The sequence below is a fragment of the Leptosomus discolor genome, chromosome 1 (genome assembly GCF_034619465.1).
Source record: "Leptosomus discolor isolate bLepDis1 chromosome 1, bLepDis1.hap2, whole genome shotgun sequence".
Taxonomy (NCBI): domain Eukaryota; kingdom Metazoa; phylum Chordata; class Aves; order Leptosomiformes; family Leptosomidae; genus Leptosomus; species Leptosomus discolor.
This window is the reverse complement of record NC_141391.1, coordinates 91,975,756-92,003,139: the sequence shown is the minus strand read 5'-3', so window position 1 is coordinate 92,003,139 and position 27,384 is coordinate 91,975,756. Positions and strand designations below refer to the sequence as shown.

General features: G+C 35.3%; 1 protein-coding gene across 4 annotated transcripts in view; it reads left to right on the top strand.

The window, feature by feature from the left end:
* The window catches only part of DMD (dystrophin), a 1,194,940-nt gene that overhangs the window by 915,933 nt on the left and 251,623 nt on the right, over positions 1-27,384 (top strand). For all 4 annotated transcript variants that reach the window (XM_086469458.1, XM_086469399.1, XM_086469594.1 and 1 more), the window contains one exon: positions 20,525-20,714. In XM_086469458.1, coding sequence (XP_086325584.1) covers positions 20,525-20,714 — 190 coding nt within the window. The remainder of the gene's footprint in view (positions 1-20,524; positions 20,715-27,384) is intronic.

Here is a 27,384-nt window from a genome sequence, read left to right as displayed (position 1 = left end):
CTAGATATAAAAATGTTTGTTATGATAGTATTATGTTTCTCCCTCCTTTTGTGGGCACTTATATTTTATGTGAATTATCATATCAAAACATAAACAACTTGCTTAAATTTTTTCCTTTCCTGGGAATCCACCAAATGGTTTCAAATTTCATTAACTTAAGCTAAAAAGATCTTTCTTAAGTGGACCATATATTATGACAATAATTACATACCGTACTCTGAGAATTGGTTAGGATTCTGACCCATAACTGCCTAATAGACATCTTCAAATATTCACATTGCCCACCAGTTCCTGTGCTCAAGTTCAATGAAACTCAGGCTGCACCGTAGGTGTTAAGGGCTTTCACTGCTCAAGATCATTTTTTTTGTCTCCTGAGACAAGATACAGGACATACACATCAGTCAAAACATAAAAAGTAACTTCCCCCCACACACACACCATTAAGAGGTATGGGCAGTGAAGAGTCAATATATAATTAGATTTATGTTGTTGTTATTAGTTTAAGTTTTAGTGAGTTAGAGAGGGAGGGGCAAGAAGTTGAGTTTCCAGACAACCTACTTGAAAGTTCTGAGATACGAACTCCCGTATTTATCTAAGAAAGGTGTTAATTCTCTAATGCAACCGTTGTAGAAACACTTTGATTTTGCATGTCAGCAGGACAGCATGAAATGCAAATGGCCAAACAGTCTAAGGACATAGTACAAAAGTATGATGCATATCTGTTTCCTACATAAATGCATAATATAACAGTAATTGTAAGTGTGAAAAAGTCATAATCTATTTTTGGTCTTTGAACAGCAAACATTTCCTTATCAGTGGTTGTTTGTTATAAAAATACATTTGTTAGAATGTGAACTTCATCTGTACATAATATTTGTAAGTATAATGTTATTGCACGCACAGAAAGAGCTTGACCATTCTGATGGAGACAGGTTTTCTTAATATGCTGTATGTGTCCTTATACTACTTTGCTTTGTGGCACTTGCGGAGGTAATCACATTCTTGTTACAGTTGAATTGCATTCTGGGTGAGAAAAACTGCATTTACACATCAGCAACAGCCAGGAGTATGAAGCGTGTTAAGTTATACTGAAGGTTCATATTTGGTTTCAGTAGCTAGACCTTTCTGGGAGCTCTGCAGAGCTTTTTGGCTCATTTAGGCTTGGACTACTGAAGTCAAGAAGGAAAGAATTCACAATATGTTTTACTTTAAAGAACGTTCCTGTCTTCTAGGTTCTCCAGGCAAACTCAGCCTTTTCCTTTCCATTCTTCTATTGCTTTAACGGTTGGTCCTAAAATCAGTACAATTCCATGCACATGAGCATTATTCTGTGTAACTATTATAGTTCTTTGTGCAGGCACAGTTTCTTTGAGCACAGTGAAACAAGTAAATTAAAAATCTAAGTGGCCATGGGAACCTTGTTTATATGAGAAGCTTGTTTACATATCTGTCCCCTCAGTTGTTGTCCTGGCTATAGAGCTGCATTTGTGTGGGTGTGAGCAGGAGCTCATTGCAAATGTAAGACTTCTGATGAAGGTGGCAGTGGTCAAATGCAATTTTCTAGTGTATTATTTTCCCTTTTTTGCCCAAAGAAGCCATAGTATGGTAATTTTTAATTTTGTCATCATGTTGTGGTGAATTATTGATTGTTTTTTGACATAATTTTGCCAGGCTTAAGAAAGTAGATATGTAGAGTGACCGCTTTTTTACAACCAATGTGTCATGCTGAAGATTATTATTTACACCAGCTTAACAATAGATGCTAATTTAATATGGCAAAGACTGCTGGAAAACATTGGATTGTAGGGCAATTATTTTGTTTTGTGAGAGATGTTGACAATATATGTTTAGCTTCGTGACTTCTATTGTTTAAAAAAGTAAATTTCCAGTCTGGGTGTCACATGCTCTCTTTGGGAACTTTCCTTGGTTTTAATTCTGTAAGAACTTAAGCACTGTTAGTCAGTAGAACTATTCACAGTGAATGAAAGTGAGTCTTCAGTCTCAGGTATCACACCCAAGACTATGTTAAGGAGCAAAAAATTTCATATTTCAGCATGTTTTTCTGAAGAATTAATGTATCTCTGTTGACTATTCTTTGAAATAAGAGGAGAAACAAAGCTTTCAAAAAAGCATTAATCCAGAACTCTTCTGGAAAGTTTGAATTTTATATGGGTCCTAATGTCTTTCCCATTAGACAAAACAGTATAAAAACCCTTTAATTTTCATGAAACTAATTTGTCTCACTTTGTCAGTACAGCACGCCGTGCTTTTCAGGAGTTACTCTCTAGCGGAGTTAGTAACATTGGCAAACTCTAAAGAAAAACTCCTTATTAGCTGCTTGTGATGCAAGAATGTTATGTTTAAAATATGGGTGACTTTGAAGTTTCCTAAGAGTTGTTTTCAGATAAAAGATTAAAGTATTTTTGTTTTCTTTGTTCCGTTATGTTACTATTATTTTAAATAAAATAGCCCACCCTCAAAAAAGGACTGTAAAAAAGGTGCAAATGCTACTCTGGCAAGGTTTAGTTGCTCCGAGATTAATTTGAAATATTTCTTATTTCATGTTTTACTTGGTTAAATATCATCCCTTAACATATCCATATTAAAAAGTACACCTAGAAGGCCATTTGGGGGAGAGGGATTGTTTTATGATGATAGATAAAAGGGAGGTTATCTATTTGAAAGATATTCTACTAACTGCCTATACTCTCAAACAAAAATATAATCTTAAGCTTGTCAGCAATGACACCAGTTAACGTTGCTATTTTTTCTTCCTAATGCCCCTAAGAATGATGAAATTTCAGCCACATATAGATTAAAAATATAAAAAGACAGCAATAATAATGCCAGATGAAGCTCCTATAAATAGGAGATCTTGAAAGTCATCTTTGCTGCTTATATTCTAGTTTTCACCTCTATTCTCCACTCAGCTAACTGTACGTTTTGTGCAGTACTGACACTAGTATGTGGATCCAAGATGAGAAGTCAACTGAGGGTGCTGAATATTTGTGGTTTACTTTGTGAGAGTCTTGGATATGCAATGCTTTGAAAATGCTAGTAGGATGAGCTGAAAAAGTAATGTTACCAAGAATATGGTGTGATTCATCATTTCCACCTTTGTGAACATATTCTTGTGATTTTTGAGAAACTCCTTTAAGATCAAAAAAAAGAGAAGAGTTCTTGAGTTATTTCAGGAGACCATGGTGTCAGTAATACAGTACTCAACTAAAAGGATCTATGGATCCTTGTGACTTCAGGGACATGTTTTTTAAACTCTTAATATCAGTGTGAATAAACTTGATGTTCCCACTGCTTGAATAGATACGTCTGTAGGCTAGTACCTTTATCACTTCCAGAAAGGCAGTAGATCATCTGTAGGTCTGCTAAGTCCTCCCACGGACAAAAAGAAAAGATCTAGAAGAGAAAAGTGTTGTTGTTCTTAAATGAATTGGTTTTTTTCAACTTGTCTGTCCCACAAGTGGCTTGCTGAGGTGTTTAGACACTGTGAATTCAGCTGATTGATAGTTTATTGGTTTTATTTGTTAAGTGTAATCAAAGACAATTAAAAAGGACAGCACTGGCACCTTGCAAAGAGGCCTTCAGCCTCAAATACTGAAAGCAAGTTAAAACTAAGCAGGAAAAGTGAAAATAGAATGTCTAGAAGACTATTCCTTGTTGTTCAGACTGTTGCTTGTTCAATTTTTTTTCCTTTATTCTTGGTTTATGTTTTTGTCTTCAGTGAAAGGGAATTCTGCTGCGTTGCTCACATCTACTATGTGTTAAATGCTGTTTATTCCTTTCTGATGAAAAATTAGGACAGTTCTCATGTTATAGTGAAATCCAACTGGACAAAATCATTAAATAGTTTATGGCACAGAATTCTAAAGGGAGAGCAGTTCCATGGTCTAACTTAAATCATAATGAGAGATTAATATGGACATTTCAAAGAAACACTCCATATGAGAAATCTCACTCTTTTGCATCCACGGGAGGTGCAAAAGGAGCAAGGTACTAAGAGAGACACAAGTGAGCCTGATTTTGTGAAAGAACAGAAATGTCCGTTTTTGTTCTTGCTCCATTAGAAGATTAAGACAAATGAGTTGTTCTTTTTCTTAAAGGTGAGATTTTTTCTGAAGTAATTAGAGTTTTAGTCTCTGTTTGAACAAGAACAGAAGCTAATGCTCTGTGCCCTGAAAGTCCAACCTTAACTCTATTTCCTATTAGTCTGCAGATAAATTAACAAACTGTAGCAAACTGATTACTTCTCTCTTCCAAAGCTTGTTGCCACAAATGAATGTCTTTCCTTTCCCCTCAACAGGCTTCTTATCAGGCTTCATGTCCTTTAAAACAAACAACTGAACAGAAATTAATAAAGCTGATGGACTAGCGTAGTGCCAGCAAACACGAATTTGACCTTAGTTGTCATTTTTTGTTTGCATTATTATTCTTGTGATAGCCTTGTTTTGTTTTCCCTGGTGTTTTCTATGTTTGGTGGGTTTTTTTTGAAAGCATTTCCTTGCTATTGCAAGCATTGTGATTCATGATCGTTTAGCTTCTGATCAGCTGCTGTGCAGGCAGTGTAAGGTTCCCCCTCACTGCATTGTCAGTCATGCTTGAAACTGAGAGGATAATTCAGTCTGCTTGTTAAATTTTTAGTCTCTCTTTGGAAGATACCACCAAATGTGTCAATAGGACATGGTGCTTGCCTTTTGTTGTGTGGCTGTGTTTTAATGAGGAACAAAGTTTCAACCACACAGTTGTTTTTATATAAACTCACAAAGAAATTGTTAATTGACAAGGAGTCATTGTCATTTCAGATGAGGATTGGTGACACAGGAGGCTGATGGTAGTCACTCAACTACAATCTTACACTTACTTACCCCGGGTAGAGACTGGGGAACTGACAATACCGAAGGCAAATGGGAAGGCAACAGAATTAGCAGTGTAATTTTTTTGCATGTCCTAAAATAGGGGTGGTGAGAAATCATTGAAGAAAGGTGAGATTAAACTGATAAATCCTGAGGACAGACCTTTTAAAGTGTATCTGATACAGGTACATAGAAGGGGAAACAGTGAGCAAATAATTTGTGAAAAGTAAAAGATCAGTATGTTCATGTTGTTTAGCATCCAGTATCAATCACATCTTGTCCAATACCCCAAATTTAACTGTACTGTGCTACATTCCCTGACAAATTTTGAAAAATGTAGAGCTCTTCCTCAGCTACTAAGCATTACATCTCCTGCAAACCATAAGAAATTTTATCTCCTGATAAGAAATAATAGCTCTTGGAATTATCACTCTAGCTGGCATATCTGCAAATTCTTCCTTTGTGCAAGATACATGATCTGTTTTGTATCTGATACGTATCTGCTTAAGCACAAATGTGCCTTGTGACAATGAATTATACAAGTCCACTTTTTGTTGATGAAGAAAGAAGAAATATTATTTTTATCTGTTTAAAATGTGCTACATAATTTTGAGATTCCATGTGTTCACTTGACACAGTATATGGTAAAACCAAATTTCTTGGAATTACCTAAAGCACCAAGCTTGCAACACCCATTTCCCACTTTCTGTATTTTATCTCATTAGTATCTTATGTCTTATTTTTCATTTTCATTATTTTCTTTTTCTTGTTTTCTATTATTTATATGCTTTCTTTTTTTTTTAAATTCATGTCAAGTTAGACTTGAGTCTAATTTAGTGGTTGTTTTTTTAAAAAATCTAACTTGGATGCATTTTTGGTACCCCACATGACTTACATATGTTGATTTTGGTTATTTTTTTGTTTTAAAATCTGAAAGGGATGCTGCTCTTTATTAACAGTAATGGTAAACAGTTCAGAAATTTCTGTGAGTTCTTCATGCTTAGAGCATGTCTAAGGTTGATACTTCAGCTATGTTAATTACTAAGCATGTCAGTTGCTCTAGTATGAACCACATACCTTTACTGATTCCAAGAGGGTAGATTTATTTTTGTGGTAGCCAACCTGTAAATTTTGCAGTGTGATTTTACTCCAAGGGACAGGAGACGATTCTTCCAAGGTTGTCCTCTCTGTTCCTGTGGGAACACCAGCAGAATAGACTTGTTCAGATAAGATGGCACTAAGAAACCATAGTTTGGATCTGCCTTTGGTGACACCCTTCCTTTTTATACTGTGCTGACCCCTTGGAGCTGTGGACATTTGTCACTGTAACTTCTTTTCATGTTGGGGAAAATAAAAATAGAGTCATGGAACATTTGTATTACATTTTGCTTTGGCTAAATTGGTTTTCACATCGTGACACTGCTTTAGTCATCTCATGTCTGATGTTATTCTCCTTTGTGCTGGGTGGGATGAGGTAGCCAAGCCAGCATCAGGAGAGTGACTTAAAGATGGCCATAGGATTCACGCATTTTTTTTTTACTAGTAATCTTTCAGATGCTAGTATGTATTGACATCTTCATTAAGCTGTTGGTCTTGATTTTAATTACTAACTTTCTTCAAGGCTGCAGCTAGTTCAGAACCCAGAAGCGTATACTGAGTTTAAATCTTCCTTGTAGTGTCTGGTATTTTGGACTGTCTTTCTGCTACCACATTCCTGATGATTTGTTCTCTCTGGAATTACTCACAGTTCTTCCTGGGTTTGACTAACTTAAATAAATTTGCTGTCTTTCTCTTCACATCTTTTTCCCGATGGTTAATTAATGCACTGAATAACACCTAGTGCTGCTCCCTTGGGACAGGCCCCTAGCACTCAGGGTTGAACGTTATTTACATTAACTGTGTTGTATGTTCTTCATCTCAGGTTTGTTTCCTTCAAGAGGTTTCTGTAACAAAAATTTGCCTCCCTGCCATGATTCCTAAGTAGCTCCTTGTATAGGGCTTTAACTTGTGGATAGTAAATAGATTATATTTCTTTATTGTTAGTTTTAATCTTTTGTTTGAATTAATTCTAAGAAAAGCTTGGCAGATGTATTTTTCTCAAAGACACTGATTTTTTTTTGTCCATAACACACTTATTGAAGAAATGCAGAGTGATTTTTACACATGAAAGCAGAAATCTTGAGTACCTGTTCCCAATAGAGAGCTTCATTTCTGTTTCTAATGGAAACACAACAGTTTAGTATTTGTGTAGATGTATGTATAGTCTTTATAGGTGGTTCCTCCTTCTAGAAATATATTTGTATGGGTACTGTTTGATTATGGAGGGGCAACATTTAACTAGTCACAAATATTAAAGATTGTTGAACGCATTTACATGTTCATGTGGTATCATCAGTTTACTACATGCGTAATGTGTTTAGTGTAGACTGGGTCAAATGAACTAGTCATATTGAACTTACTAGAATAATGTCACTACTTGATATTTGAGACTACTAAAATTAGTAAGATAAAGAAGCTGTTCTTGTTCAGGTGGTCATTCTGAATAAGCTGTGGCACATTAAACAAACAGATATCTGATTTGAACATATGGTTGCCACTAAAAATATTTAACAATTTCAAGTAATTGAAGCAAACTGTATTGCAGGTATTTGATAGCAGATGATGGCCTTTTTTTTAGATCGGAAGTACAGATAGTTAAGAAAGAATTACAGAAGTTAATGTAAGAAATCAAAACAACACATAAATATATTGAAGACCTGCAAAAACAATGTGTCATGCTAATGCCATGTGGATTTAAAAATATCTGTTTATTTCCTTGGCTGTTCAGTATTTTTGCTCTTTAGATAAAGAGAGGTTGTGCAGTATATATAAATCACTCAGTAAAGTATGGAAATTTAGACATCCGTGGCTACTGCAAAACATGGAATTTGTGAGAGGCTAGAGAGCTGGGCAGAGAGAAGCCTAATGAGGTTCAATAAGGGCAAGTGTACGGTCCTGCACCTGGGGAGGAATAACCCCACACACCAGTACAGGCTGGGGGTTGACCTGCTGGAGAGCAGCTCTGCAGAGAAGGACCTCGGAGCTGTGGTAGACAACAAGTTAACCATGAGCCAGCCATGTGCCCTTGTCGCCAAGAAGGCCAATGGTATCTTGGGGTGCATTAAGAAGAGTGTGACCAGCAGGTCGAGGGAGGTTATCATCCCACTCTACTCTGCCCTGGTGAGGCCACATCTGTAGTGCTGTGTCCAGTTGTGGGCCCCCCAGTTCAAGAGGGACGGGGATCTACTGGAGAGAGTGCAGCAGAGGGCTACAGAGATGCTGAGAGGCCTGTAGCATCTCTCCTATGAGGAAGAGCCTGGAGAATAGAAGACTGAGAGGGGATCTTATCAACACTTACAAATATCTAAAGGGTGCATGTCAAGAGGATGAGGCCAGGCTCTTTTCAGTGGTGACAGGACAAGGGGCAACGGGCACAAACTGGAACACAGGAAGTTCCATCTGAACATGAGGAAAAACTTCTTTACATTGAGGGTGACAGAGCACTGGAACAGGCTGCCCAGGGAGGCTGTGGAGTCTCCTTCTCTGGAGATACTCAAAACCTGCCTGGATGCAGTCCTGTGTAACCTGCTGTAGGTGAACCTGCTTTAGCAGGGGGTTGGACTAGATGAGCTCCAGAAGCCACTTCCAACCTCTGTCATTCTGTGGTTCTGTATGATTCTGTGAGAGACCATTTTAATACTGCATTTCTATATAACATTTTTATGACTAGTTTATACACAGTCCTGTGCACGTACCTCTCACTGCAAGAGCAGAATGAAATGAAGGAGATCAAGTAAAGCTACAGTTTTCTCTCTCTTTTTTTTTTTTTTCTTTTTTTTTTTTTTTTTTGAATCTATACATTTACTTGTGGGCAGTTTTAATATGAAGATTAATGAGTTGTCTGTAGTCCACCCGTGCATACCTAATAAGTGTGTTAATATCAGTTGAACTTAACTTTTGTCAATTGCAACACAAAACAGCCAACTCCAGTGTTTACTTGAGGTTAAGTTTTTGTTTTGCCTTCTTACAATTCTTTTGAGAGAACCTCTCTATTTTTTAGTGCTTTACATTATTTTTCCTCCCATGAACCCTTAATATAATGGTTCTAATCTAATTTCTAGAAATCCTTTGTGGTACTAGAATAGAGATTGAAAAATTAAGATTACTAACATCTGAAAAAAGTAATGTCCAAGCCAAATAATGGGACATCAATATGACCCCTTGCTACTCAGTTATTTTCTTGAGATTTGTGTTGTGGATATAGATTGGGTTTCACATCTGTAGTCAACTTTATCCATACAGGTCTCTGATGACACAAACTTTTCCCTCTCAAGCTTTGTGAGCTGTTCTTATATAACTTGTTAGCAAACCTGAACCATGACTTCTCTGAACAAAGAGGAAAACATGAAATAAGGAAACATTTAGCGATTCAGATATTCTTGTAGGAAATCATAATGCAGTACCACAGTGACAGTGTAATGGATCTCAATTCCAGATCTTGTGGGATGAGAAGGTGATTTTTATTTTAGAAATTGTTGGACAAGATGACCTCCAATGGTCCCTTTCAAGCTCAACCACTGTGTGACTTTGTGACCGAATTTATGGAAATGAGCGATGTCTGTTGATGTCTTTTCATGCTTTCTACTGATTTCTCTCAGAATCAGAAGTTAATATTGTTTCTTTAACCATACCATAATCAAAAGTTACATTATTTTCTTGCTAATAAATAGATAGTAAAACTAGAGACTGGTATTATTTTGAAATTTTCTTTTCAAAAATATTAATCTGGAAAAATGCCTCTAGTTGCGTCTTCACATTTCGGGAGACTTTTCCCCTTCCATGTGATGGATAAGAGTTATTTCTTGCAAGGTCATTTGGCTATGCGTGCTACTTCTTTATTTTTTGTTTCTCAAACCCTGTTTACCAGAGATGGATACATTAAAATGAATATGGCTATCAAGTTAGTGTTTTACAATGTATTTCCGTGCCCTTTCACCTGTGAAAAACTGCAAATGTAAACATATTTCCTGGATGATGAGCTGGGATGCAACAATTTTTCAACTAATTGGAAGAAGCAAAGCTAAGTCAAGGACTGCCAGCTAGATTTCGGTCTTAAGATACGATGATGATTATTGTGTCAAATACGATCATGAATGTAAGCCTTGAGCTGACAAGAGTTCAAGTTGGTTTTAATCAGGCTTTTATTTAGATTTAGGTCTCCTATTCAGAAATAACAGCAGCTAGGTGGAAATGAATGATTTTAAAAGTGAGCTTGGTTTCTTCTGCAAAAAGAACAGGATTGAAGAAACTTGATGTTGAAAATCTCATTGTGTTGCCACATACAAGCCAATTCAGGGTTCGTTAACACATCTGTTTATAGAAGACCATTTAAGGTGTATCGTTTGCTTAAATAACAGAAAATATAGAAGTGTGTTTCCTTTAAGGACCTTGTGGTATATACATTATGGGTTTCTTTGCATGAGCTTAAGTAAAGCTGAATCATTAGTTAAACTGATGAATGCATCAGTTATGCATTCATTTCCATGACTTAAATTGGAAAGTGATTTGAGAACAGGTAGACATATGTTAAGGAAAAGAAACACATCTCCCCAGAACTTGGATAAATTACCTAGAATATATAGAGGATACTTGCATGATAGTGAATAGAAAATTATGTCACAGACAAATCAAGTATCTTTTTAATGTAAACACCTGATAACTTTCAAAATTTAATGAGGAGAAAGAAAACAGTGCTAATCATGCACTATTTAGGAGTTAGATTTGGATGAGTCTTCCAGAATTGCACATAGGCGCACAAAATTTCAGGTATATCTACTTTCGTTGTGGCTTTTCATAGCAGAATAGTCAGACCTCCTCACTCCCACACTTTCTGTTTTGGTGCATTTATGCTTGTCTCCGCTCTGCTAAATTGTCCAGAATTGTTGTTTGAAGGGTTACATTTTCTTCTGCTAAGAATTTTTGTCTTTGAAATTTGTCCAGAAAAAGAATTGAGGTAGAGCAATCACAGAACGTCCTGTTCCCTCTGAAGTCAGACGAAGGTTAGCCATTCATCTCAGTGGAGTTAGGATTTTCTCTGTAAGACTTTTATGTCAAACACATACTGAGTTCTGTTGAATGGAGTGTGAGTTGAGCATTGTCTGAGTTTGCTGAATTAGACTCTGGAATTTATTTATTTATTTATACATACATACATTTCCCGAGCAACAGAATTATAGTTTCTTCCTGATGTTGTTGAAACTCCTTAAAAATAATTTAAAGTATTACTCTGTATTCTCATATTACCTCTGGTTATAGTTCCTGTTGTGTTACAATCTTTCTGCAGTAGATTTCTTTCAATTACATTATCTCCTTATAGTGGGGAACTTATTCTGTACTTCAGTTTTCTGTAGGAGTCTGAAACCTCATGAATACTACAGAATAACTACACAAGATATGGAGTGCCTCTTTATAACTAATATTACTGTATTGGATTATATAGGTATAAGAAACAGTAGGCAGTCTGCCATCTCTCCTACTTAGTCAGATGCTAACCAGTTTGGTTACCACCTATATCCGAGCTGAATATTACAGAGGTGGACCTTGACCATCATCTTTATTTCTTTTGAGCAGTTTTATGCTTCTTAAAATATATTGACATACTGGAATAGTTATTTTAAAATATTTTGAGTCAATTGATCTGTCAGCACCTTTGTGTAATGTAAGTACTACTTAAGGCCCATGTTTTAGAGGAAAAAAACTAATGTGTGTGTTTATCTAAGTGTTCATTTAGTGTTACTCTCACGCAAGGTAAGACGATACATGGTGCAATAAGAACTGTAAAATGCTGTCAGAGAAGTTTTCCAGTCTGGAAACTTCAGCTTCTTTCTCTTGCATGGTAACAAATCACTGTTCTGCTAGGCCACCAAGCTCAGCCCTCAGAGGTTGCAGCTTTAAATGAAAGCTATGCTAACAGTTTAATAGTATCCTTTGTGAGCCCTAATTGATTTCATGTAATGCCATCAGTGCATTTCACAGTCTTATTAAATTTAGTTGTTTCTCCAGTAATTAAGGGTAAGAAAACAAGTGCCTTTAGAATAGAATTATTTTCATAATCGGTTTTAATTACAGTTCGCCATCTTAGAAGGCAAAGATTTTATCTTAAAAAATTGTATCAAAGTAATTAATATGCAGTTTATTAGATGGCACTGTTGACTGCCTTGGAATCTCAAAAGAATTATATGTTTTGGAATGCAAGGAAAAACTTAATTCTACATATTACAGACCATGAAGTGTGAAGAAGATTTAAACAGAACAATAATCTTTTTGTTTCTTTTGGTAGAATAAGAGATGAGTTTTGTCTGTTTGGCTTTAGTTTTGATTTTCAGATTTATTCTTTCTCTGACTTCTCTTTTTAATAATTCTGGAATACCAGAATTATTAAATGTTATCTTGCCATGTTTTGTTGGTGCATTATTTGAATGATAGAAGGGTTAGACTGGAATCTGTTCCACGAGTTCAGAGAACTGGGGGTGGTATATGTGGGGTTGTTTGTTGGGTGTTTTTGTTGTTTGAGGGTTTTCTGTTTGCTTGTTTTGTTTAGGGTTTGTTTTGGGTTTTTTTAAGATGCTTCTTTTAAGTTTTGACTCAGGGCTATTTAGCAAAGCCTTTTGAGTGAGTCCATCAGAATATTATTCTGTATCTACAAGTCATTTTTAATGATACTTCATGTATCTGTGATTGTTGTGTGTTGTTCAGATTTCCTTTTCTTTAGGGAAATGTTAAGATTTACTCTCTGGAAAGTGATTGATTTTAATGAAAATTTATCAGGAGATTAGAAATCCCAAGTAAACATAAATGTTTTCAGTAACATAAAAGATAATGTGTAATTAGTTTTAATTACAAAGGAATTAAAATGATCCACTTAGCTTCATTAATGATTTTTCTGCAGTTCACGATGTAAGTCTGATAATCTATGGTTATGATGAACATAGGAAAAATGTAAATGTTTTTATATATTCTAGACACATAATATATTCTATATTCTTGCCAAGGCAAGAAGGGAAAAGGAGACAAAAGCAATGGGGGCAAGAAAAGCCTGTTAGAATAAATTCTCTCTAACTGTCTCTCTGCTTGCATTCCATTAAGAGGCATTTTAGGAATGTGGAATCCCATAAGTGAGCAAAGTATAAGAAGAGAATGAAATTATTTTTTAAAAGTGTGATGAGGACTTTTCCTCTGTGATAACACAGATCCTCTCTGCTCATGCTAGCAGTTGCTTATTTAAAACGAGGTTATTTAAAGGTCTTATACAGAAATCTATGTATGTGATTTTGTGCCCCAGGGTACGGTATTTCTTTTGCTTTTCACAACTCTTCTCAATCTGACAAATAATGATGTAGAAGAAATGAGGGATTAATATCCAAGGCTGATCTTAAACTTCATAGATAAACACAGATTTGTCCTTTTTCCTTCTTTCTCATTTAAATATCAATGATGCCTTAATAAAGAAAAGGAACAAACAGTCCAAATTCAAAAATGTGTTTTTAAATTGCTTTAGTGTCTTTAATAACAAAGAGCAGTTCAAAGGAAAATACTAGGGGGGGCTGACGATTTTTGTTATTTTCGTACAGTGTCTGGCTATTTTGAGAAGAGCTATAGCAGGTATAAGACTAGAAACAAGCCAGCTAATGAGCAATAGCAAAAGACATAGTTTCTCTCTCTTGCTGCATCCATTTCCCTAAGTATATAAACACCAGAAACATTTTTTAATACAACATATATTCTGGTTTTGCAGTTTTACAATAGAAAAACTGGTCAGGAATAAACAATTGCATCTTGCTTAGTAGAGTGAATAACTGCTCTTTGAAGCATTTTCCCCCTTGTGTCAACAGGGTTTTAAGAAAGGACAAATTATATGGACTTATTACTCTGATCAGGAGACGGTTTAGGGTGTTCTAGTTTGAGTATCTGAAGAGACTGTCATAATTTAGGAAACTGAGCGTGTTTTTCTTTCCTGCCGAAGTAAAGAGAATCAGCAGAGATCTATGTTTATTGTTTGTATTGCAGCAGCTGTTGCACTTAGCCTCTCTGTATGCACCTGGATTACACCTGGAACTGAAAGTGATTTCACTGGTTATTCATATGTAAACAATATGGATAGTGCAGCGAAGGCAGAGATGGTCTTCCACTTATCTGAAGACACTGATAGTCAGCTTTCAGCAAGTAGATCATCGTGTTGAAAAATAAATGTAAGCCAGAGAGAAGTACAGCACATCGAAATACAGAAAGAAATACATCACTGGTAGGAATACTGTTCATGTGCCTGAATCAGCAGGGCAGAACCTGTGTGTTCCCATTGGGCTCCAGGAAAAGGCATTTTTTTCCTTGTTTATTCAAAGACTTTCCCACCACTGATATGAAATTTCAGTTTTCCACTTCAACTGTCTTCAGGGAAATATTAGCAGTGATAAAGATCAGGCAAAGAGTTCTAGAAAGTTGTTGTTGCCTTTTCAGAGGTAGCTTTTTTCGTCAGGTTTGTCCTTTAGTCCATATAGGAAGGGACTAAAGCACAAAATGACTGCCCTGAAAGCCTGTCTTTCAAGTACAAAATTCTGTACCAGCACACCAAAGCTTTCCTGGTTCCTCATTTGGAATAATGGGAGGATAAGGACCTGTGGATGAATGTCAGCTACATCTAAACACTGATCTCTAGAGTGGTTTGGATGCTGATGTTGTAGCTCTGCATTTAGTTGCACTTTGAGGCTTCCTAACAGTGTGCAACATAGAAGCGACTTCAGAGGTAGGTTTGCACACAAATGAGCGACCTCCATCACTCTAGGATCAATTTGGTGAAGAATGCTTTCCAACAAGCCAGAGAAAATAGCGATGGTAAGATGTAAGCATGTATATATAAAGATCATTCAGAAAAATGAAATCCACATACACATGCCAATGCTCTACAGGAGAGAAAAGCTGGTAACTTTTGTCATGATGTTCAAACTAAAAGGAGCATGTAAGCAAAAGTGTTACTGGTAACATACTATGTGTCCCTGAATGAGGTGTCAAGCTGCTTGAGATCCAGCAAACCACATGAAAGCCATACTTAAAATGCTGTCTCAGCATAGTTTTCCACACTTTGCGTGTATCAGCCATTCCAGAGTTAATCAGCAGATTAACCACTTACTAGCATATATTAATGACTTTAATTGGCACTATAGAATATAGTCCCAAGGTTCTAGAAGCAAGTTCCTCTAAACAGCCTTTTCAAAATAAGTGAGTATGATTTTGAATTTTCATTTCAAAATTCTATCAGTAATAGTTATTTTAAAAATTTAATGTTCATTTTAAGAATTTTATTTTCTTTTCATATCTGTGACATCTGCTTATGTTCCCATTTTATCTGAGGTTAAATTATTCTGCCTTTTTGATAGGTTCTTTATCAGTCCAAGTTATAGCAGCTGAAGAAGAGTTACCAGTAAGAGCTTAAATTTATTTAGTAGTAAAAATTAAATGTTCCAATAAAGCTCTGCAAATGTTCTTTTGTCACACCATTGGAAGGGATATGATCCTCATGAAAAAGTGCAAACTGCTTTCAGCATTAGCAGGAAGGTGTATATAGTTCTAGTTGTCTGTGATACTTGGCTCCAGGAAAAGGGAAATTCAGATAACTTTTTGGTTTTTTAATTGTATGGAATCATAATGTCAGAAAGGAGAAAATATAGTTATAGAGAGAAAACCACATGAACTATAGAAGTAAAACCATTTACTGGTATTTGTCAGCCGGTAGTCCAGGATATTTTATTTTACGTCTCAGTTTGATAACATTAGATCACTACAGTCTGCAGATGGAAGTGTGATTTAGTGATCTACTGAACACTGAACAATGCAGAATTTCTCAACTGTTATTTCCTTCAAAGAAATACCTGTGGAACCAAAATGTGTTAGTTTGTCCATTACGAATATTTTCTGTGCTCACTTTTCAGTACATTCCCTTACATGTTATGCATTCTGTATTAACCCAGTGTAGTGTACATTGGCATAGTGCTCTGCACTTACTATATTTCCTGTTGAGCATCTCAAAGCATTATTTAAACACTGACCCTCGCAACATATCTTATAATGTAAATAAGCGTTACAATTTCAAATAGACAAACAGATACTAAGAAAATGTGAATGATTCATTCCAAATTATTTAGCAAATACTATGGCTGAAGAAAAATCTGTTATGGAGCCTCTCCAAACACTGTGTTCCTTGCATGATATGGGATTGGGGACTGTTGAATGAAGTGCTCTTGCAATCAGTTTAAAGAAACCATCATTCCCACACCTCAGCACTTTGTCTTCTTGTTCGATTCCGTAACAAGATGTTTGGTTGTATAGATGTATTTTGTAGTATAAACTTATTTTGTAGTGTATATTTATTTTAGATGCATATCACAGGACAGGCTCTGACTTTTAGTTAATAATACAGTACCTCCTTGTGAACTTAAAGATCACATAGATTTCAGATAACTTAATTATCTCTTGCTTATCTTCCCAAACATTTCTAAATAGCTATGTTTTAAAAATATTAGCTTTAAAAGTTCTCCTCAGAGTAACGTCTTGTAGCAGAGGCTGGTATATTTTTTGGCTATATTTTTTAATGGATTTTTTAAACCCTTAAAAACTTTTTCCTGTGACTATAAATGTCCACATTTATACACATTGTGTGACTTGCTTCCTCTGATGTGCCTCCACTTTCTCTTTATCTTGAAGCCTTCAGCTAACACATTCTTAAGAGAGTACTATAATTTGTGTCCTGCAACAAAGCTTATTTGAGAACTAGAGTTGGTCGGTCCACTGCCACTGATGCCACTAGTTCCTAAAAATCAGTCCCCAGACTAGATCAGGGACCATCTTACATTACGAGGGGCAATGGTTTTAAACTAGAAACAGGTAGATTTAGATTGAATATTAGGAAGAAGCTCTTTACCATGAGGGTGGTAAAGCACTGGAACAGTTTGCCCAGAGGCATGGTGGAGGCCCTGTCCCGGGAGACATTCAAGACCAGGCTTGATGGGCTCTGGGAAGCCTGATCTAGCTAAAGATGTCCCTGCTCACTGCAGGGGGGTTGGACTAGAATGACCTTTGGGGGTCCCTTCCAGCCCAATGCATTCTATGATTCTACGAAAATTGAAAGTATGAAAGCTTTAGGTAATTTACCATTGTAGTCAAGAAAAAAATTACTCTGGTTCAACAGATGTGTACAGACAAGGGAGGAGGAATTAAATTCCAGAAGTGCTTGTCTCCATGTTTTGCAGAGGGAATGTAGATGCCTATGTTCTGAGTGCTTAGATGAAAGTAAGATGAAACCCACCTTTAGTATTTCTCACATGAATAAGAAGCTTTAGTTATACCACTATGAGCTTATTTTTGTATCATAAGAGTGCAAAACAGGATCATTCCATTAAAAATAATTTTTATTATGATTACCTTTCAGTATTTCAGCAGTATTTTGTAGTGTTCCTACTGTCTTCCATTTACACTATAATGTATTTCTGCTTACTTCATGTTATTTTCTTACAGCTTGCACTCACTATGGAATTAAACATATTTGGATGATACAGTATAAAAAGAAAGAATCTTTATTTTGGTTTTGTGCAATAATTTCTTGTTCAATATATGTATTTTTGCGGCCCCCCCCCTATAATTTTGTACAATTTATCTTATCACATGCTGTATTTGATACTCATTTTTATTCTTATGTTTTAGACCTTCTTTTCTCTATTCTAACCTTATAATTTTGAAGTAATTAGAAAGCCAAGTGAAGCGTATTGATATGTTGCAAAGCTGCCAATGCAGTTGAGTGTTTATTGCATGTTAGATGTATCAAAATTTGAAATGCAAAGTACTAGGTATTTTATGGTGGGTGTATTAGTATGCTTATAGATAAGCAACACACTTCTGTAGGCTGAAAGAATTAAGTGCTGTAAGATTTCTGTGAGTCATAGTATAGAAGTGCCAGAAGATTATTGATAACTGAAACTTAATTTTTTACCCACATCAGTAAAATACTACGTTTTCTCATGTAGTCAGAAAGTTTCTCTAAAACATAAATTCTGATTTTCAGTAATACTTCTAATAGCTCTCCCTTTAAATATACTTTTTATATCTGTTCTTGTGTTCTTACTTTTCATAGATTAAAAATGCATTAGGTATTTACACAGGTGGATGAACATAGCTTTGGGTCCTACTTCTCAGAATATTATGTAAAAAGCTAAATATACACAAATAGACTGAAGCCCTCTTTTTTTTTTTTTCTGTTGTTAATTTAATCTCACTGTGTATTTGCAGAATGCTCTTATTAGAGCACTGCTATATATTTATAGGAATTCATGTGGATTGTAGTTAAAAATCTGCCTTTCATGTTTTGAAAGAACTGCTTGTGAAAGAAGAGTTACACCTGATTCTGCAAAGGCACTGGTCTTAGCTATCATGTTGGACATTGAAAATTGAATTAGAGTAATGCTATAAAGCATATCTTACAGTAGAATTGTGCTCTGAAGAACTGGATAAAATATTTGTAGTTTATGTAAGTTTATTCCATTTCCAAGTTCTATCAAATAAATGTGATGCTATTTTTGAACTAAAAGTGGTAGGTAAATGCAGTAGATTTATTGTACAGTACAATAAATTACCTTTTCCAGGTAAAAGATTTTCTGTTTCTGACTTTTTTGTAAGTTTATACTGATTTAATGTATATTGTTAGTATATTTAGATGCAATATCTGTGTAATTATTTTTTACTTTAACAAAAGAACAACAAATTCTTTCATTGCAGTTGTTTTAAATTTGAAGAGTGGCCTAACCACAAGCCATGTTTATGTTTATGTAGAATAAAGTTGGGAAAGAGCTCATGTTCACTATTTTGAAGCTAAGTGTGTCTCTCCCAAGAGGCCATAGGGGACACATTCTAATAGAGGCAGTGCCATGATGTGGAGAATTCTTATGGATGGCAACAAGTGCATCTGAGATTAAAAATCCAATCCGTTTTTAATTTATAAAAATTGGTGGATGATTTTGTAGTGAGGCATTCAACAGCTTTCTCAGTTTTTTAATCAAAAAAAGATCCAACAATAAATTCCTTTTTTTCACAAAACAGTTAGGAAAATAAAATAAGATGTTAAAGGATTAAAAATTGATAGTAATATGGTAGGTATTGTGAGATTTGATTCTTAGGGAGGATTTTTTTTTTTTTTTTTTCTGAAATGGTTATTATCTTCACCTGTACTCTGGATTTTTCTGTTCTTACTACCCTCTGCTGCAATTCACATATTTTTCGACAAGCATATAAGTAAAGTCAGTGCCACTTGGCAAAACTTGTGTTAATTTTTTGTTTCTTTTCTTACTTTAAGTAGCGTACTAAGTTTTAGGATGATATCGTTACTTAAGGAGGAGTACAACCTATTCATGACAGCAAACAGGATTTGAAATAGAGATTAGCACTTAGAAATTTAATTTCTCCAGTAAAGTTACAATAAATTACAACTTGTGAATTTATATCTGCTAAAATGTAGTATCTCAGTCTTTGTCTAAATAACCATAAAACTAGAAAGGAAACTATCTAGAAATATCCAGACCACCACAGATTCGTAGGCTGAACATAGGTGTGCATAAAATTGCATTCATTCCACTGGAAGTAACACAAATTATCAAACGACTTTAATATGTATTTTCTGAGCTTAAAAAATTAGTTACCGTGCTGATGTTAAGCAAATATGCATGTAATACAATAGCTAAGTTGCCTTCATAGACTCGTGTTAATGAACAGTATGTCATATTTTTGTGTGCACATTTCTAAATCCATATTCAGCTCAAGTGCAAAAAAATCAATGAGTGCATGTAACACCTACATTGCACGTGAAAGCTAATAGAACACAGATATACTTTAATATTTTTCAGTGCCAGAATTGCTGGAGCCTTTAGTGTTCTTTCACAATACATGATTTAGATCTTCCCCAATGATAAGATAGCCTTTGTATATAAAAACTGAATTTTATCGTGTCACTGATGGAGATCATTCTTCTAATTTTTCACATTCATATTAAAAAACCCCAAACAAAACAAACAAAAAAAGAAAACCTCCAAACATCAGTGTTGTTAGGGTTTAAGGTGTTGAACGCAATCTCCAAAGGTTTCAAGTCATAAAACCTAATAATTAAATTCATCGTACTGTGCAGTGGCCAGGAACTATTTCATGATTTCTAAAACTAAACAAGTTTTCCCACTGTAGTGATAATGACAAAATAAGGAAACAATCTTTGATTAAAGCAAATCATGAAATTCTGCTTTTTTTTTTTTTTTTTCCCAACTGTGCGCCTTTCAGGCATAGCACTTTCAAAGAAGTACTTTTGCTTAACTTTTTGCCAGATGAATTCCAGTTACTGTTTCTCATGAGAGAAGATAAAAAAGGAACCCTACCTGCCAAACATACACTGCCAGTTCTGTAGCTAATGTATCTGCAAACTTACCTTGATAGGTACCTGAAAAATACACAGCGTCTTTGCTGTATTTTGGTTTAATGATTAAGTTTTGTTTTCTTCCGAAGAGTTCTGCATTTGACTGTTTGTACTTGCGCAGGGTTTGTGAGCGTGAAGCTGCACTGGAATCAGCTCTAAGAATGTTGCAGCAATTCTACCTGGATCTTGAAAAGTTCCTTGCTTGGCTTACAGAAGCTGAAACAACTGCGAATGTCCTGCAGGATGCTACACACAAAGAAAAGATACTAGAGGACGCCAAAATGGTTCGGGACCTCATGAAACAGTGGCAGGTAAGTCAAGTGTTTTAGTTTAGAGATATGTCAGGTATCCAGAGTGCTGGGGCTTTTTCCAGTGTGCAGCTACTCAACAAAATGAAATTGCTTTTTAAAAGAGAACTGGTTCTACTACTAACCTTTAAGTCTTACTTTGGAAATTGTAGCAGGGATCTAACATGAGTCACATCATGATTCTGTCTGACATCTTTCAGCATATAACACATTTGAAAAAGTGTCTTGAAGTACAACTTTGAAATGGACAGAAAGGAAACTGCTGAAATGGGCTTTTAGATTTTTTTTTTTTTTTTAATCCCATAAAAATGAATTACTTTGTCAAGCTACAGTATTGAATTGAGCACTTGACGGACATGAGAGTATATTAAGCATTTCTGATATTTATAGAAGTTATATAAATTGCATCAAGTTTATTCTCTGTAGCTTAACTGAATTAGTTTTCCTCCATTACTTTCAAATACATGAAAAATGTTAATTTGGTATTTGGCTGATTATTGTCAACATGTTCAGTTGTGATAATAAAAAGAGGTATTCATTAAAATGTTTATAGTTAGTGGCTGGACAGTTTTCAGACAGTTGTTTTCCTCAGAAAACAAAAAAAAACTCAAAAAAGGGAGAATGTTGTGTTTGGTGTTTCAGAGAATCTTGGGGAGAACTAAAAATAATTGAGATGGTGCTGTTGAAATATGTTGTTACGCCTTCATTGTGCTTTCTTCACTACAGTTGTTGAGAGGTACACACAGATATGTCTGTGTGAGGTCTTCGATTTCTTAAATATGGGGTTTCTTGGCTGTTTGGAAGGCAGGGCCCTTTCTTCTGATGTTCCTTGATAGTATATGATTTTCGTGTTGACAGAAAGTTGAAAACTGGAAATTCCAGACACTGATGGCTCTATGCCTTAATTTATTTATGAAAAGCATACTATGAAAAACTTCGGTTATAAGTGATTATGTTGACTAAGGACGTTGGATGGAAATACTGCTACCCTCTTTTGGCAATACTGTATTAATAAACAGTTTTAACTCTTTGACTGAAATACTGCTAAACTCCTTTACGTTATACTCTGAAATCAAAGTTGTTGCTGGGCAAAAGTGAAGTCTGAACCACGTTTTCAGTAGTGATCTGTCCTTATGCTAATTTGATTTGATAGTAATATACCTTAAGACCTCATGTGTTTGTGAATTCAGTTGCATTATCCTGGAGAGCAGGTTTGAATGGAAGATAGTTCTAGACTGACTGGTTAATTTTCAATATAGTGGATCTTTTTATTCTCTAGACTAGGGGTTTGGATGTAATGGTACTAAAACAATGGAATGATCAAGAAATTGCTGAAGTTATTTTTTGTGAGATAATAGAAAAATTGATTATTTAACAAAACGGGGATACCTAAAAATTTAAGTCAAATGTTTCATTTTTAACTGTAATGGAGCTTTGTAGACCTGTTTATCTTTCCAACCAGTTTCTTGGGTTTTTTTAATTCCACATAAGAAACATCTAGAGCTATAGATGAAAGGAAAAATAAATGCATACAAGTCCATCCCTCCATAAATAATTAATGAAGTACATAGAAAATATCCATCACGTGAACAATTGCTTTGAACTGTAAGCTTTCTTCTAAAGATTTTTCTGTGATTCAGCTGAGATAAAATAAGATAAAATTTTCAGTTCTTCTTTCCAACTTTTTGGTATTTGAATATTGGGACTTATAATGCAGGAAGGGTAAAAACTGTTGTAGAGTCTCTATTTATTTCACTTCCAAAAAGCAAATATTGTTCTGTTCATTAATCTTGGCTGTACAAGGGAAATTACTCTTACATCTGAAGAAACATTAGTATGCAGAGGCAAAAAAGTGTTTGTTATGTTGTCTTTTGCTCCTAAAAGATTCATACATACCTGTCCACCAAGAGCACAACAATTTTGGACTTTAGTTAGAGTTGATGATTGCAGGAGGAAATATTTTGATAGTGTGGTTTGTTGTGGGCTTTTTTCATTTGCCTCTGTGTGCTGATCTGTCTCTATGTAGATTGACCTGGGCCTATCACTGTTTGTGCCAGCCTCTTCACATCGTTTTTAAGCCTCCAAAAGAAGTTGCATAATATAACAAGCACAAGTAGATTTTCAAATGCCCTCCTCCTGAAGCGAGCATAAGGGATATCTTTCTAAAAGCTGGTCACTTTTATTTTTTTTTTCCTTCCTCAAGTAGAAGAAAAGCAGTTCCTTATTTCTACCGGAATAAGGAATGTTCTGTTTAAACTAACAGAATGGGGGCCTTTTTTTTTTTTTTTTTTTTTTTTTTTTCCCCGAATTTGTAACTGTGAAAGACTTTTTTTTTTTTTCTGTAATTTTTTTAAGAGCTACAGTAAAGTGGCCATTCAAGATTTGCATCTTCTTCCATATCATTAAATTATCACAGATTTGAGACGTAGTCATTAACTACAATTAATTTAAAAGCATGCATCTTATTACTGTTGTATGTTCTTAGTAAGTAGACCATCATTTTTAGTTGTTTCTCTTATTAGAACAGAGATTTCAGTAACAGCAAATGTTTTAGATTCAGGAAAGTTAACTGTAAATTATTTGAACCAAGCAGTGCATTTGTTTACTCAGTAACACAATGTAGTAACATCTGTGAAACTGTTGTAGTGACCGTAGGTTTTTCTGGAAACTTTACATTATTCTCAAACAATAAAAGGTGCTTTTGTAGCAATTCACCATTACTGGAGCGACATGTGCAGGTGAAAACACAAGCTTATATAAATGTCTGTTTCTCCACTAGTACCTGATAGATTTTTCTGATGATGTGTTGTGAGTTTTATATGAAGTGAATGGACAATGCCAGGAAAAGTCAGTTGGAAACAATGTATGGGAATAAATTAGTGGACGCTATGGTTACAGGTACACTAGCAAGCTAAATGTGTCCTTGTTCCTTCTCTGGCGCTGAGGTCAGCTATAAATAAAAAGCCACATCCATGTTTACGAACTTTTCTACAGTTCACAAAGTCAAATACTCTGCTACGGTTCTTCTTATATAAAACTTCGCTAGAAAATAAATAATTTGAATTACATAACCCAATTATTCAAAAGCAAAAAAAAAGGTAAATTTATATAATTGTCTTGAGAGTGCTTAGCTGTAAAATTAATTAATTCATTAAGGTGGGTAATATTTGCAATAGTCGTAACACAGTGCTCCATATCAGTAGTCTTCATTGCAAAAACTTTCTGTCCAAATAGGCACAGTTTCCTGGTAGTGGTGCAAATTTCCTGTGTAAATTGTACATGTTTATAACCAGACATATTCAAATACAGTCTATATCCTTAACATATTTTTTAACATCCAGTATATGTAGTATAACTACAAGCCATAGCATAGACAAGATCCTAAATACTTTCACCCAGGATTACAGTTTTCAAATTGACTTATTTTTTTCCCCACATGAAGTCTTTTTTTTTTTTTTTTTTTTTTTTTTTTTCCACTCAGCCAGGCTGAATCCAGATCCGAGGAAGTAAAACAAAATGGTAGCTTCTGTTTAAAGACCACTGTCTCATGAGTCCTTTGAAAGAAACTTTGATTACCTAGGTTTATAGAGTTCATAGAAGTTATGGTTAAATGTGACATTGCATTCTGGGCTGCATCAAAAGAAGCATGGCCACCAGGTCAAGGGAGGTGATTCTTCCCCTCTGCTCCACTCTCATGAGACCCCAGCTGGAGTGCTGTGTTCATCTCTGGGGTGCCCAGCATAAGAAAGACATGGATCTGCTCAAGTGGATCAGGAGGAGGGCCATGAAGATGATCAGGGGGCTGGAGCACTTCCCCTATGAGGACAGGCTGAGAGAATTGGGGTTGTTCAGACTGGAGAAGAGAAGGCTCTGGGGAGACCTTATAGCAGCCTTCCAATACCTGAAAGGGGCCTATAGGAAGGCAGGGGAAGAACTGTTCACAAGGGTTTGTAGCGATAGGATGAGGGGTAATGGTTTTATGCTGGAAAAGGGTAGATTTAAGTTGGACATTAGGAAAAAGTTCTCTAATATGAGGGTGGTGGATCACTGGAACAGGCTGCCCAGAGAGGTATTGGAAGCCCCATCTCTGGAGACATTCAAGGTCAGGCTTGATGGGGCTCTGAGCAACCTGACCTAGTTAGAGATGTCTCTGCTTATTGTAGGGGGGTTGGACTAGATGGCCGTTGGTTGTCCCTTCCAGCCCAATACATTCTATGATTCTATGATACAGACTTAAATCTATGTTCTTCGTGTTGTTCTTTATGCAGTTGCATGGACTGGAATAATGTGAAAATAATTGTTAGGAATTCTGAAATGTTACGAATCTTTTAATCTGATATTCTTAGACAATAGGTATAAAGCAGAGTTTTGATAAAGAGTTCTTTATATAAATAATGAAAAACCTAAATTTCTGAATTCAGTAGTATCTTCATCTCCTTGTCACTAAATGTGTATCTCGCCTTTAGTGATCTAGCAGTTTTCTGCTTTACACTCTCAAGCTTTAATTTATTTTTTAAAACAACTAGGAAAATAATGTCTTGTTGTGTGGAAAGCATTATATATAGCAGAAGTCGCTTGTCTAGGAAAATCTTATATTTTTAAGCATTTCTTTTGTTTTTCATGTTCAGAAACCCCCAGCTCAAATGTCATTAATAAAGATTAATCTTCCCCCAGTACGTAGCAGTTCATTCAGTAGTAGAAGGAGGAGGGTGAGTCTTACATAACATAACTGCACATTCTAATTACTTGATGATGTAATTAAACTGTTGCATTATAAACACACTGTTTGCTTACATAGGCACATATTTGCATGCATCATTTGTCTGAACTGACAGCAATGTAATAGTTGAAGTGATTCACAGTTAGAACACTTTCTGGAGAATTTTCAAGGATACAAACCTGTTACTCCAAGGAGTTGTGTAATTACGTGCTGCTTTTTATTGTCTAGTTGAAATATATCATGTGTCCCCACGAGGCTTGGTTTGATAAGTAACCATATGAAGGAGATGAAAATAATTAATTTTACTTTCTGCTTTCGTACTTCTAGTGAAATGAATTCTCAACTGTGTTAATTACTCCTCTGGTTTGTCATTTTAACAATCATTATATGTGACATTTTATACAGCTTATGTAACATTAGATATAATTTTGAAGCTAGTGTGGATTTATCATGTTATTTTTATGAATGCAATCAGTTAATATTAAGCCTGTAGATTAATTTAATCACAGGGTTTTTTCACTGAAATTTGGCAAAGAATACCGCATGTGACACCTAGTTAAACAGTAACAGGAGAATACTTTATACTATGTACACAGGTTACCAAATGTATCTGAAATAATCTGTGATGACTGATGAATTATTGGTAATGTAGACTAACTAAAAGTATGACAGCATATGATAAATGAAGGAAAGTTAATAACTTTGGCATGAAATACACAGCACATTTATTTTTATTACCATCTTCATGCTCACTTGACCTATAACCTAAGTAGTTTTCCATTAGATGCAGGAGTTTTGCTGCTAATAATACGAAAAATATGCAGTGCCTTAAGTTACACCTAAGAATGTATAATATGGAGAGTAACCGTATTTTCTCACAGTGTTGTTTTTATCTAAAACAAGGAGCATGAACAGCAGGCAAGGGACTCTTGTCTCTTTTATTCCTATCAGTACTTCAAAGGTACTCGCCTATTTTTAAGGTGTCCAAGCAGCTGTTTCCTCAAATAGTGGGAAGGTGAGCTGGATACATACTCCTGACTCTTCTCAATTATTTAGCAGTATAGGTTCTTTGAAAGAATAAATTTCTTTCCAACTTATTTCAAACAAAATTTACATATAATTGCTCAGCACAGTTAATTTCGTGACGTGATGTATGGATTAGATGATAAACCTGTGATGCAGTGAACAGATTATCTGTGACATCCTTGCTCAGTTCAGTTGACTTTACTAAAAAAATGTAATAGTAATCAATTTTCTAGTACTTCCAGTCTCTGTACTGAAATACTTTCTCACATCTGCTTTAAATTGTTCTCTTAAAGCTTTAAATATCAAATATAATCTTCTTCCCTCATCTATTTTCTTTTAAAGTTTAATCTACCAGATTTGCCTTTTACACTAACCTGATACCAATTCTGAAACAAAATCGGTTCCATAGTACCTGAAATAGAATAACAACTGTCGGAGCCAACTTACTCCATTGAGTAACAGAAGAGAAATTCCAAAATCTAAGTTTTAACACAAGTGATATTATAGCCTAATCTGAGACAGAGCAAGATACTGTCTCAGAGTGAAAAGTTACCATACGGATATTGGAAAATATTGAGTAATATTACTTTGAAAACACCTTGTCAAGAATTCTTCAGTACTGTGATTGGTGGTCATGAGGGAGGGGAATGATGTTTCTTTATTGTTAACAGCAAGTGCCAAACTGACCCAACAAAACCTCTGTGAACCTACACTTGCAGTTTTGCCAGGTGTGGAATTCCTGACTGGAGAGAAACTCCCTCATGGCCTGTGACTGTGTTGTGGTTATGGCACTCATTTGCAGCCATTCCTGTTGAGACCAAATGCTTGAATCTGAATGTTTTCTATCAGAGCTGAGTGCCTGCTCACCCAGCTAATACTAGGAGAAGTTTTTCTTCATCTACCTTGGACTGATTTAATTTTGTCTTT